The sequence below is a fragment of the Ascaphus truei genome, chromosome 2 (assembly GCF_040206685.1).
Source record: "Ascaphus truei isolate aAscTru1 chromosome 2, aAscTru1.hap1, whole genome shotgun sequence".
Classification (NCBI taxonomy): Eukaryota; Metazoa; Chordata; class Amphibia; order Anura; family Ascaphidae; genus Ascaphus; species Ascaphus truei.
Window position 1 is genome coordinate 265926081 of NC_134484.1, and position 13098 is coordinate 265939178.

The 13098-nt window shown below is 39.8% G+C and overlaps 2 protein-coding genes and 1 non-coding gene across 4 annotated transcripts; all 3 read left to right on the plus strand.

Moving 5' to 3' along the window:
* Positions 1 to 1264: 1264 nt before the first annotated feature.
* TRNAL-UAA (transfer RNA leucine (anticodon UAA)) lies at positions 1265 to 1348 on the plus strand. The gene has a single exon. It is a non-coding gene; the product is annotated as a tRNA-Leu (tRNA).
* Positions 1349 to 4505: 3157 nt separating this feature from the next.
* On the plus strand, positions 4506 to 5813 carry LOC142488208 (uncharacterized protein F54H12.2-like). The gene has a single exon (XM_075588581.1). The coding sequence runs from the start codon at positions 4506 to 4508 to the stop codon at positions 5811 to 5813; it is 1308 nt and encodes a 435-aa protein (XP_075444696.1).
* Positions 5814 to 6575: 762 nt separating this feature from the next.
* On the plus strand, positions 6576 to 9550 carry LOC142487250 (uncharacterized). 2 transcript variants are annotated; one of them, XM_075586202.1, is made up of 6 exons: positions 6576 to 6767; positions 7524 to 7590; positions 7685 to 7762; positions 7865 to 7963; positions 8224 to 8385; positions 8538 to 9550. In XM_075586202.1, the coding sequence occupies exons 1-6, from the start codon at positions 6765 to 6767 to the stop codon at positions 9545 to 9547; spliced, it is 1419 nt and encodes a 472-aa protein (XP_075442317.1). In that variant the 5' UTR covers positions 6576 to 6764; the 3' UTR covers positions 9548 to 9550. The 2 variants fall into 2 exon arrangements, with proteins under 2 accessions (XP_075442317.1, XP_075442316.1); XM_075586201.1 differs by lacking the exon at positions 6576 to 6767 and having other exon boundaries at positions 7393 to 7590.
* Positions 9551 to 13098: the final 3548 nt, after the last annotated feature.

Genomic DNA, 13098 nt, shown 5'->3' on the forward strand with positions numbered 1-13098 from the left:
GTGCATAAAATAAATTTATATATATATACCCTTATACACCATTTTAATAAAAAATATCACAAAATTCTTCTAAGTCCCTCGGGAAGAGTGAAAGACGCGCACGTTCATTTTCAGAGCTCCTAGACCTTCCTATAAGAAGTTAGCCAAAAAGTAGCTTCGAAAAACGCTTAGGTTAAGTTTCAGAGTTGCTTCTAATGTACCGAAGCTGGAATTAGACATAATTTCACTCTCACAACATTATGGCTGGTTGGAGACAGTCCGAACCACAAGTACTGGGTCCATGGTTCTGGGCGTATACTGGGGGGACGGGGACGACTCCCATTAACCCCTGACTATACCGGGGATACGCTTATCACAATGCCTTACTGGTCTGTGCTGAAGCAGGGCATTCTGGCAGCCAAGTTGCTTGACCTTTATTAGTGAGCCTGGTTACCCCCTCTCGGAACCACAGACTTAGAAATCGCCAGCTCATATACAATGAATAAAATATATTTATATATATACCCTTATACACCATTTTAATAAAAAATATCACAAAATTCTCCTAAGTCCCTCGGGAAGAGTGAAAGACGCGCACGTTCATTTTCAGAGCTCCTAGACCTTCCTATAAGAAGTTAGCCAAAAAGTAGCTTCGAAAAACGCTTAGGTTAAGTTTCAGAGTTGCTTCTAATGTACCGAAGTAGTAGGGAGGCATACATTATGTCAAACTTTTTTTGACAGGTACCACGCCCCCTTTTCCCCTAAGCCCCGCCCCTTTTGGCCTTAAACCCGCCCTATGTCCCGCCCCTTCCGTATCCGGTCCCGCCCCATCCGTATCCGGCCCCGCCCCCTGCGCATTTTTAGGTTGCCGCCCCCTGCGCCAAAAAAACGCGGTTGACGCCCCCTACGCCAAAAAAACGCAGTTGACGCCCCCTACGCCAAAAAAACGCAGTTGACGCCCCCTAAGCCAAAAAACCGCGGTTGACATCCCCCAGACTCCATTTTTTATTATGATGTGCATTTTTTATTCTTTTTTGTGATTGGTGCGTACTGTTGACGTAGATTGGAGGGGGCGTATACATACGCGGGGCATGTCCGGGCATGTTTATAGGCTTTTGGGGCATGCCCGAACATGTTTTTTTCATACTGGGGCATGTCTGGACATGTTTATTCTGAAATAACGCCGTGCGCATGTCAGAAAAGTTCAAATGACGTTGAAAAGAGGGCGTAGCATTTTTTTTTAAATTCAGACAGAATACGGCTTTAAGAGGCTAAACCCTCAAGTGTCAGGGTGGCCGAGTGGTTTAAGGCGTTGGACTTAAGATCCAATGGACGTATGTCCACGTGGGTTCGAATCCCACCCCAGACATAATATTTTTATATATTTTTTTTTTATTTGTATATATATTTTTTATTTGTATAGAGACGGTACAGGGATTAGCCGCAACAGTCGGGGGTTACATATAAATAAAAAGCACAATTGTATGAGTCAAAAATTGCTTATTTTATTTTTTAAAAGATAACACAGTTTTCACCAGGAAATAATTACAAGACGTATTTACAAGTAAAAAAGTAAAACGGCTGTTAAGGCCTTAATAGACTAAAATCATCTAGAGGCGTTGAGTTAGTACGATACATAGTATAGAGGGACAGCAATACAATGTCTTATTTTACAGAGGGAAAAAAAATAAATAAATTAAACAGCTTATTTACAGTTTCAACCAGGCAATAATTACAATTCGTATTTACAAGTAAAAAAGTAAGTGAGTCATTTCAAAAGTCTTTGAAAAGCTTTTCATAGCAATTGATGCAATAACCTCATTAGCAGATGTTGTGGGGCCATAGTAAAAAAAGTAAATAAGTCATTTCAAAAGTCTTTGAAAAGCGTGTCATAGCAATTGACGCAATAACCTCATTAGCAGATGGTGTGGGGTCATAATGACAAGAATCTAGACAAACACCATGGTTGTTAACTGAGAGCAGAGGTGTCGTGGGAACAGCCTCATTAACAGCGGTAAATAAGGCATTTCAAAAGACTTGGAAGAGCCTTGAACTGCGGGAGATTGTTTTAAACAGAAGCTGAAAACACCATAGAAGCATTATATTGTTTTATGAAATACTATTAAAGAATGCATAGCCATACAAGCTCAAAAAAAGCGGATGCACAATTACGAAAAATATATTACACGCCGAAAACGCCTGGTTCCTTTGGCGGCATACAGAGTTTAAATAATGCAGCACAAAAATACGGTATTTCAAACGCAACGGTCAAAAATTATCTTTCAGAGCAAGATGTCTATACGTTATACAAACCGGCGCGAAAAAATTTCAAAAGGAATATGATTTTAGTGTCCAATATCGATTCGCAGTGGCAAGCCGACCTCGTATCAATGATTGATTTTGCCAAGTGTAACGACGGAAATCGTTATATTTTGACCGTTATCGATATTTTGTCAAAATACGCCTGGGCAAAATTGTTGCAAAATAAAAAAGGGTTAAGCGTCGCTAATGCGTTACAAGAGATTTTTTTAGAGGGAAGGGTGCCTCAAAAGTTACAAACTGACGGGGGTAAAGAATTCTTGAATAAGAATGTTAATTTACTGCTCCAAAAATATGGCGTTAACAGGTTCATCGCCGGCAACGCCGTTAAGGCAGCCATTATTGAACGCTTTAATAGGACATTAAAAACGAAAATGTGGCGTTTTTTCACAGCACATAATACGCACAGGTACAGCGATGTGTTATCAGACTTAATATACAGCTATAACCACACGCCACATCGCACCATTAAGTGTGCGCCAAAGGATGTAACACAAGCGAATTCTCTCACCGTTTGGAATACTATTTATAGGTCACATGTGTGTTCTAAGAAACTTAAGCCACTTTTAAAAATTGGAGACCACGTTCGGATATCAAAATATAAAGGAGTTTTTACAAAGGGTTATGAACAGTGCTTTACAGATGAAATATTTATTATTGCTGATGTACGCACGAAAGGCGTAAAACCGCTGTATAAGATCACAGATAGCGCTGGTGAGGCCATAGAAGGCTCATTCTACGCTGAAGAGATACAAAAAATACCAAAGAATTTAAATCGCGTTTACAGAATTGAGAAGATATTAAAACAAAAAAGCGTAAGGCGTAAAATCGTCTACTACGTTAAATGGTGTGGATACCCTACAAAATTCAACAGCTGGATAGAAAAAGCACAACTAACTCGTTTGTAAAAAGACGTCACCATGGAGGATATTGCCTTTTATGTAACGCTGCCTAGTAATGCGTCATACGAAACGTTCCCCCAAAATGACATTTCTAATTATACGACAAAACTAGCCAAGCCCATTATTTTAAAAGGTGAATGGGAGGTTGCTTTAACAGAAATACAGTATCCGCATACTTGGAATACATTTGAAAACGTGGACGGTAACGTATCTGTAACACAACTAAGACCGCCGTTACGGAATGCTGCGCCAGACAGCACATTACATGTATCAACGCTAAACGCCATTAAATCAAACTTCATGGTAAAAGCGGGGTATTATAGTGATATTAATGAATTGGTTAGGTCTATTAACGAGGCGATGGCCATCAGTAAAGTGAAATTGAAATATGACGACTTTGAAAGAACAGTATCTGTTCCGGGTTCACATCGCTTTACAGCCTCAGAGCGTATGATGAACATTCTAGGCATGGATTCTAATAATATCGATAAAATTGAAAAATGTGATAAAATATGTGCAGATATAAAAAACGGCTTTTATACAATATTTGTTTATACCGATATCATTATGCATCAACGCGTAGGTCACAGTTTTGTCCCCCTACTGCGGACTGTTGAAATCACCGGCAATAATAATGATATCATTACGCAGCGCTACATAAAGCCTGATTACATACCCGTCAGTAAATATCACATCGATTGCATTACAATCGAGATAAAGAACGACCAAAATAAGAACGTCTCATTCAAGTACGGGAAGGCCATTGTAAAACTGCACTTTCGCCCGCGCAAAGGCTCTCTGTATTGAGGGTCCGGCAACATGGTGGCTGTTAAAAACTATGGAGAACCACAGGTTTACAGTATGTACTATAGAGCACAAGCGGGAAATGGCTTACAGGGCTTTCATGGGAGCCCTTATATGTACGGCCGTGGATTAGCAGGCGTTTTCCGCAGTCTCTTTAGACGGGCGGTGCCTTTATTCAGGCGCGGCTTTGATATTGTAAAACCTCATGTAAAAACTGCAGCACTAAATATCGCTAGAGACGTTGTGGGTCGTGTTTCAACCGCTGTGACGAATAAAATGGGTGGTGCAGCACAAGACGGATCAGGACTCGTGTACATCAGTAGAAGCAGTGCTAAAGGCAAACGCAAGCGCAGCGTTGCATTCCCACCCAGCACAACCCGTTATCAAAACAAAAAGAACAGTCGCAACGTCAGAAAGAAGAAAAAAACCTCGCGACAGAACTTAAACGACATCTTTTGATTCATTTGACAAGACAAAAAAATAAATAAAAGTTATTTCAGCATGGCGTTTATTCACACCAACTCCATAGAATGCGCTAAATCTGAACTGGATATCTTTGAAATACAGCCTACACAGACGAGCATAGAAAAAAGTCTGTATGTGGAAATACAACCGTTGGCCGCCCTTTCAGAAACGGCACCGTTGGAGTTTTATATCGCTGGCAACGGGGAACATTATTTCGACCTCAATAATACTTTGATTTACATTACGTGTAAAATCGTCAAACAGGACAATACACCGATTGCTGATGGAGCACGCGTGAGTCTAATCAATTATCCGATAGCAACGCTTTTCAATCAGTTAGATGTAACTTTGGGGGACAGACTCATATCGCAATCCAATAACCTGTACGCATATCGGGCGTATATTGAAACAATTCTGAACTATAGCGCTGATGCATTATCCACGCAGTTTACCACCGGTTTATTTTACAAGGATACAGCGGGGCAACACCAAACCCGCACAGTGGGTGGTGATAACCATGGTTTTACAAAGCGTTCCCAAATGACAGAACGTGGTAAAGCCGTAGAATTACTGGGACATCTACATAGCGATATATTTTTTCAAGAGAAACTTATACTGAACGGTCTGGACTTAAAAATTAAACTCACTAGAAATAAAGATACATTTTGTTTAATGTCTGCTGAGGCTGAGCCGTTTAAGATTCAAATTCTAAACGCGTCGCTGTTTGTCAAAAGGGTGCAAATTGCGCCGGCAGTGCGCATAGGTCATGCGCAGGGGCTTTTAAGCGGCAACGCAAAATACACTATCGACCGTGTGGGGATGAAAATTTATAGCATCGCGGTCGGAAGTCGCGTATGCAATCTAGAAAACCTGTTTTTGGGTCAATTACCCAAACTGGTCATTATAGGATTCGTTGATAATGACGCTTTTTCTGGTGCTTACGATAAAAACCCCCTTTGTTTCAAACACAACCATGTGAATTTTGCAGCGCTGTATTTAGACGGCGAACAAATACCGACAAAACCGTTTCAACCAGACTTTGAGAATGCTAATTCTATTAGAGAATACATGGCCCTGGTACAAATTGCCGGTAAACAAAATGCAGACGCTGGATTTCTCATTAATCGTGAAGAGTATGTTGAGGGGTACACGCTATTTGCGTTTGATTTGTCACCCGATCAGGAACGCGGTGGTCACTTCTCACTAATTCGCAATGGAAACCTGAGGGCTGAAATACGCTTTTCAAGGGCTCTGGATAGAACCGTTAATATTATTGTGTACGGCGTTTTTGATAACGTTATTGAGATAAATCAGAGAAGAGAAGTGTTATATGACTTTCTCTGAATAAAAAAAAAAAGAATGAATACCGTGCAAATAACACAGTTTTTAAGCGCCGATCGATTCACCCGTGGATTGTTTCAAGGAGTTTACCCCTGCGATTTATTACCCCGTCGCGCGCTGACAAATGCACCCACATGTTTCATCATAAATACACATCCTCATAACGGTCCTGGTGAGCACTGGTTGGCGATTTTTTTTGATACAGATGGTTCTGGACATTTTTTCGACTCATACGGATTATCACCAAAAAGTGAACTCTTTCCTAAAGAAATTTTACAGTTTTTAAATACGAACGTGAATCGTATAACGTTTCAGAACGCACAGTTGCAAGATACTTTGTCTTCTGTCTGCGGTGAATTTTGTATTTTTTTCATTCATCACATGTGTAAAGGTTTAACATTTGAAGAGATCTTAAAAAGTTTCACTAATGATTTAAAAAAAAATGACCGCATAGTCGCTAATTTTGTGAGAAAGCGTATGAGCCATTTTAAGCGGCGATATGTACACATTGACTGTACACAAAAATGTGTGGCCTGTTATAAAAATATATAAGGCCATTTTTTTAAAAACATGTGTCTGATGTGTAATGTTTAATAAAAGACTAATTATATTATACACTGCCAACAATGTCTTGTTTTGTTTTATTTTTATGGTCTTTTGCAGCACTTTGATAATATAGATAAGTTAGTAAAAAATAAATAAATATATATATAATAAATCAGAAGGGTTAAGAACAGACCTTATAATAATTAAAGCTATTAAACAAAGAACAAGACAGCCTCAAGAGGATTGTTCACACCCCCACTAGCCATTGAAGGTGGAGCTACGAATTGTTAGAGCCTCAAGAAAAAACTATTTAAGAGGGGGCTTTTGAAATACTTCTGTCTCTAGCCTCATTGATCGTGAGTGCCCTTACATCCAGTCTGTGCCTAGCAGTGCTCTCAATATAACGGCATGGTGAGTAAACATAATATTGACTGTATTGTTTTATTCATGTCTGTCTTTTTTTCAAAACTGTGATATAATATACCTAAACCCTGATATATTATTTTATAGAATGATAATTACTGTATTTTAATGGCATTGAATGTATTTTTATGTAAACTTTATGTAATATACAGGACCTTTTTTTTTATTAGCGTATATTGAGTGTATTGTTTTATTCATATATGTCTTTTCAAAGTAGCATTTAATGTTTTTCTAAAAAGTGGCCCCGTTGATAATATAGTACATACTGTAGAACCTAAGGCCATAATATATTAGACCTAAAAATGTGATATAATATACCTAAAACCTTGATATATTATTTTATAGACTGCTAATTACTGTATTTTAAGGGCATTGAATGTATTTTTATGTAAACTTTATGTAATATACAGGGCCTTTTTTTATTAGCGTATATTGAGTGTATTGTTTTATTCATATATGTCTTTTCAAAGTAACATTTAATGTACTTTATTTTTCTAAAAAGGGGCAAGTGTATTGTTTTATTCATATATGTCTTTTCAAAGTAACATTTAATGTACTTTATTTTTCTAAAAAGGGGGCCCCCGTGATAATATAGTATCATCTATTTTATATCATGATATTTAGTGTATTTTAATAGCATTGATTGTTTTGTTTTTTGTCCGTTTTTTTATCAGACTATATTGAAGGACTTTTAATGATAATATTTAAAGGCCTAGAATTGATTGTACTTTATAATACATGCAGGCTGACCGCTTCCAAACATATATTGCCGAAAATACACAGGGGAGTTCCACAGAGGCAGACCAAGAATGTAAGAATCGACAGAGGCCGCTTAAGACAGCTCTTTTTTTTATTTTTATTTCTTTATTATTATTTATTTATTTTTGTAATTTTCTTTCATGTAGTTTTGGCTGCTGCACTTCAAGCTGAGCGGTTGGCTAATGACGCTCTAGACTGTCGATTTGGAAAACAGGTTACCGATGGTGCGTATTTATATAAAAGCGGTTGCATATACTTTTTTTTTTTACTTTTAAAGTTACCTGTGTACATGAATAACCGCCTATGCGGTCTTTTATGCCGTACAGAACAAACCAAGGGGGGTACGGAAAACGGTGTACGATCTGTCAAACGTACGATCAAACAGCACAACCCTGATCCGTCCATAATGACAAATCAAAAACGGGGTATGTATGACAATGTATCGCTGTTATATTTAAAACTAACACTATAGACATGTTTTGAACTTATTTAAAACTTTATAGATTACGGCTGTAATTATATATCTAAGTGGACTAAGATAGTGTTTCTATTCATTTTATTACACTTTTTTTTTATAGCCGACATTAGGGGTCATGCAGCCACAATAATTGTGTAGTTATTTTTTTTATTTTTAAATGCTGCTGTCTATTATAAAACTTTTTAATAATGAGGTCATTGTTCACAGCTTCAAAAATGCACCGGCACCAAAGCGTTAGAAGCCCAAAAGTCGCCGCTGAAATGCAAATCCAGAACAAGAAACCACGGGCCCCGCAACCTGAAAAGAAAGTCAACGCTGAAATGCAAACCCAGAACAAGAAACCACGGGCCCCGCAACCTGAAAAGCATGGTGAGTCTATTGTGCTGTAATTCAAGCATCTATATACGTGGTGTTGCGTAATGTAGTACTAACATAGTTCCTCAAGCTGTCTGGACTTTAATCTATTAATGAAATGAGCTGACAGTATTCTTTTTTTTTTTTTTTGTTGTTGATGTTTTTAGCCTCAAAGACGACCGTAAGGCATGCCACTAGACGTGTTCCTGATAAATGTACCCCTGCACACGACAATGAGCAGCCCAGCACATCAAAAGCTTTGTACGGTGTAAAGCGACCAACAACAACGGTTACGGTTACAATCGAACCACCACCAGCTACAATGTTGAACTCCCCAACAGCAAAGGCGGATATCATTTCGCGTGCCACCGGCGGTGAGTCAGCACGCATAAACACAACACCTGTATCAGGCCTGCAACAAGCCCAGTTGGAAAATATATTGCGTAGAATTGACTTTGGCAGACGCCCACGTGTAAATGACCCTGCTGTTGCACAGCCAACAATTAAAAGACGAAGGGTGCCTTTACAGGACATCACACCGGTCACAAACAGTAAAAGTCAAGGGTTTCCTTTACAGGACATCACGATTGTCACAAACAATGATCATGGGGCGCAGAAAGGTCAGTCAGGTAACTGTACGACGATTAATGACATTGATACACCGCATTATTGGCGATGGTTCTATAATCATTTTGTTTTTTGGATAGATTTAAATCGGCTTATAGAAAATGTAATAAGCGACTTGAAAACATTGATTTTTGTGAAAGAGCATGAACGCGATTTAGAGCGCATGAAAGCCTTGTTATTAAGGCTTCGCCGTTCAAGCGATATATTTCACAAGGGTGTAATGCATCTAAAGGGGGATTCAGGGGCCAACAACCAAAACATAATACACGACGTAATAATAACAACACCGTGTACTGACAATACACACCCAAAAGCCACAACAGCGCTGTGTATAGAGGACGAATCTGACATTGAGAGCCGGGGTTGTACTGAATACCTTTTCTGGGTGGATGTAAAGAGGTCTATCAACGCATTCATGCGTGAACTGTATTCACATTGTTGGGTGCCTCATGTCGAACGCAACATGTGTATGGAGCCGGCGTTCAAACTAAAACTTGATCGTTTAACGACTGTATTTAGCAACGGGGCCCAATTACTAACCAATTCATGACTAAATATGGTGGGCAGGGGCTTAGATCAACACCCCACGTTAAACAGAAGCACGCAGAGCAGCCAGCAGATAAATTATGTTGTAGACAACAACTCAGAACACACGCCAGAATGCTCATTAATGCCCGTTAGTACAGGTGATTTATCGACCCCCGTTATGAGCCCCAACTTAATTGCGGTCGAACATCCCCAGAGGGGTATAATGCCATTAATTTCTGTACAGTCAGAGCCATCTGTAAATGAAATTAATGTTGAAAGGTCTGTACTGCCGGTTGAAAATAGTGTTGAAATACATACACCACTGATAATACAGCCCCCTAACGATGCGGCGGATCAGTCTGTATTTTTGGAACGTGTAGCGCAGTACCAAAGAGTACGACAAAATTTTAATGCTGTGGAACATTTTGAACATTTTCAATTTGTAAATCTTGATCGTATAACATCATTTTCAGTGGCATTACAGGCGGTACATGATTCTATACAGTGTACATTGAATAGACTACTGCCCGACATAGGACCCCATGACATGGTGCAATTACGTCTAGACGGTGACACGTTAAATAGAGCTTTATACTCTATTAAACGCTCTAAGGACGCCTTAAGCGCTGAGACGTTTTTGGAACATGTGGCAAACATGTTACAAAGCAACGCGGAGGTTCTTGGTGACGGTACTTTAAGACTATTGGTCATAATTGTTAAGAACAGAGTTGGTGGTGTGATGCACCGTAGACGCATTAATTCAACGCCTTACAGTCGCATCGTAAACAAAAAAAGACAATTACTCTTTGACTTAAATAACGACAGCCATAACTTGTGTCTAGCAGCCAGTCTTTGTGCCCTGTTAGAAAAGAGAGATACGGCTGACGCTGTGTTACTGGAGAAAGCACGTTTGATACATCGCACCCTGGGTATTCCTGATGATCGTCTAGTCAGTTTTAGCGACATACCCGACTTTGAAAAGCACTTGAATGTAACCATTAAAGTGTTCTACCACAATCGGGGAGAATGGCAGTTTTTTAATACAAGTGAGCCCTGCAAAGAGAGGGTTTTATTTATATACCATGAAGACACACATTACTTTGGCGTAAAAAAAATAAACGCTTTCATCGGGGCCAATTACTTTTGCGATTTTTGTCATACTCCATTCGCTCACAAAAATAACCATTCATGCCGCTATTTTTGCCGATCGTGCCACAGACGGAATTGTGTTGAGGTCATAGCAGACATGCCTAGGTGTCCTATGTGTCGGGCATTTTGTCGTTCACAGGATTGTTTGAGTGAACACAAGAAACTAGCCCAAGCTGCTAAAATAGATTGTAAACGCAAGAAATACTGCGACCGTTGCGGTCGCTACACAGATGACGATCATGATGAATGCAGAAGTTTGCAGTGTAGAGTCTGTTATGCTTACATCGCCAGTTTTGACAATCACCTGTGCTACATGCGCCCATACAAACCACCGGTCCTCACTGACAACTACATTTTTTATGACTTTGAGTGCATGCAGGAGACGGGCGTACACATACCAAATTATGTCTACGCCATGCCTTTAAGGGATGATGAAGAAAAAGGTTGTGCCCAGTCTTTAGACGGCACTGTGGGTTGGGAGTTCCAGGGTCCAGAGTGTTTGGCTGATTTTGTAAAAAAATTCATAGACAGGCCCTTTAGGGAGTACACTTTCATCGCACATAATGCCGGCCGTTACGATTCCTATTTTGTGGTGCAACAGCTGCTTAAAGAGAAGATAAAAATAGAATTACTAGCACAAGGCGGTAAATTATTATGTGTAACAATACCTGATCTGAATATCAGATTTATCGACTCTTTAAATTTCCTCCCCATGAAGCTCAGTAAGTTGCCACAGGCCCTGGGGTTTACAGGCAGTAAAGGATATTTCCCACACTTTTTTAACACAGTACAGAATCAAAATTACAGCGGTTCTATGCCCTCTATAGAGCATTACGGCCCCCAGTACATGATGGCCGACGAGAAAACGGGGTTCATGACATGGTATGAAGCGAACAAACATTGTGATTTCAATTTTCAGGCTGAGCTTAAAAGCTATTGCATTGAGGATGTAAAAATTTTGAAGAAAGCATGTATCTGCTTTAGAACCAGTGTCATAGAAATGACAGAGCATACGGTAATGAGCGACCGTGAGTCTCAGATTGGTGAGGAAGATGTCTATAATGTGGACCCCTTTCAGCTGACAACCCTCGCCTCTGTGTGCATGGCTATGTATCGGCTCAAATTTTTACCCAGTAACACCATCGCCATTGTACCCCCTGACAATTACAACATCACAAAAAAACGCTTCTCTACGCCCGCCACACAGTGGCTACTGTATGTGGCCTACAAGGAGAATATAGTCATACAACATGCTTTAAGGGGCGGTGAAAAGATGGTGGGTAACTATTTTCTGGATGGTTATGCGGTGATTAATGGTGTTCAAACAGCCTTTGAATTCAACGGCTGCTTTTACCACGGCTGTCCCATGTGTTACAATGAAAAAGATACAAACACTGTTACATCTCTCACATATGGTCAATTGTACCACAAAACAGCCATCAAAACACATTTTCTAAAAACCAAATGTGGCTATGCGGTGCGTGAGCTGTGGGAGCACGAGTGGAAACACATGTTAGAGACCGATACGGATCTAAAGGCGTTTCTACTTAAAAGTGATTTTCCACAACCCATGAACCCCCGTGATGCACTTTACGGCGGCCGCACAAACGCTATTAAGCTGTACCACAAAACGGCGCCCGGTGAGAGTATACATTACTATGATTTTACCAGCTTGTATCCTTTTATCAACAAAACCAAAATGTACCCCACCGGTCACCCTAAGATCATCTATGAGAATTTTCTCTCTTTTGACAGGTACTTTGGGATTGCTAAAGTAAAAGTCTATCCGCCTAGAGGCTTATTTTTCCCCATCCTTCCTGTTAAAATGAATGGCAAGCTCATGTTTCCGCTATGCAGCACATGCGCCGTCACCAATCAGACGACGCCTTGCTGTCATACGGATGAGGAGCGCTCATTGACCGGTACGTGGTGTACCGTTGAAATCCAGGCAGCGTTGAAGAAAGGGTACCGGCTGTGTAAAATTTTTGAAATTTGGCACTTTGCATGTTATACAAAAAAATTGTTTGCTAAATACATTAAGGTGCACCTCAGGGACAAACAGGAGGCATCTGGATACCCCAGCTGGTATACAGACGAGGTCAAAAAACAAAAATACATCAGCGAGTATTTTTCAAAAGAGGGTATACGTTTACGCGCTGATAAAATAGACATTAACCCGGCAAAAAGACAAATTTCTAAACTGTTTCTAAATTCTTTGTGGGGTAAATTCGGTCAAAAGACTAATTTACAAAATACAAGCATTGTAACAAGCCCTGATGAACTTTTTGGTTACGCCTTTTCAACGCAATACGATGTGTCATCTTTAGACTTCCTAGATGATGACACGGCCATGGTTAGCTGGAAGTATACAAAGGAGGGATACACTGTAGGTCGTAATGTCAATATTTTTATTGCCTGTTTTAC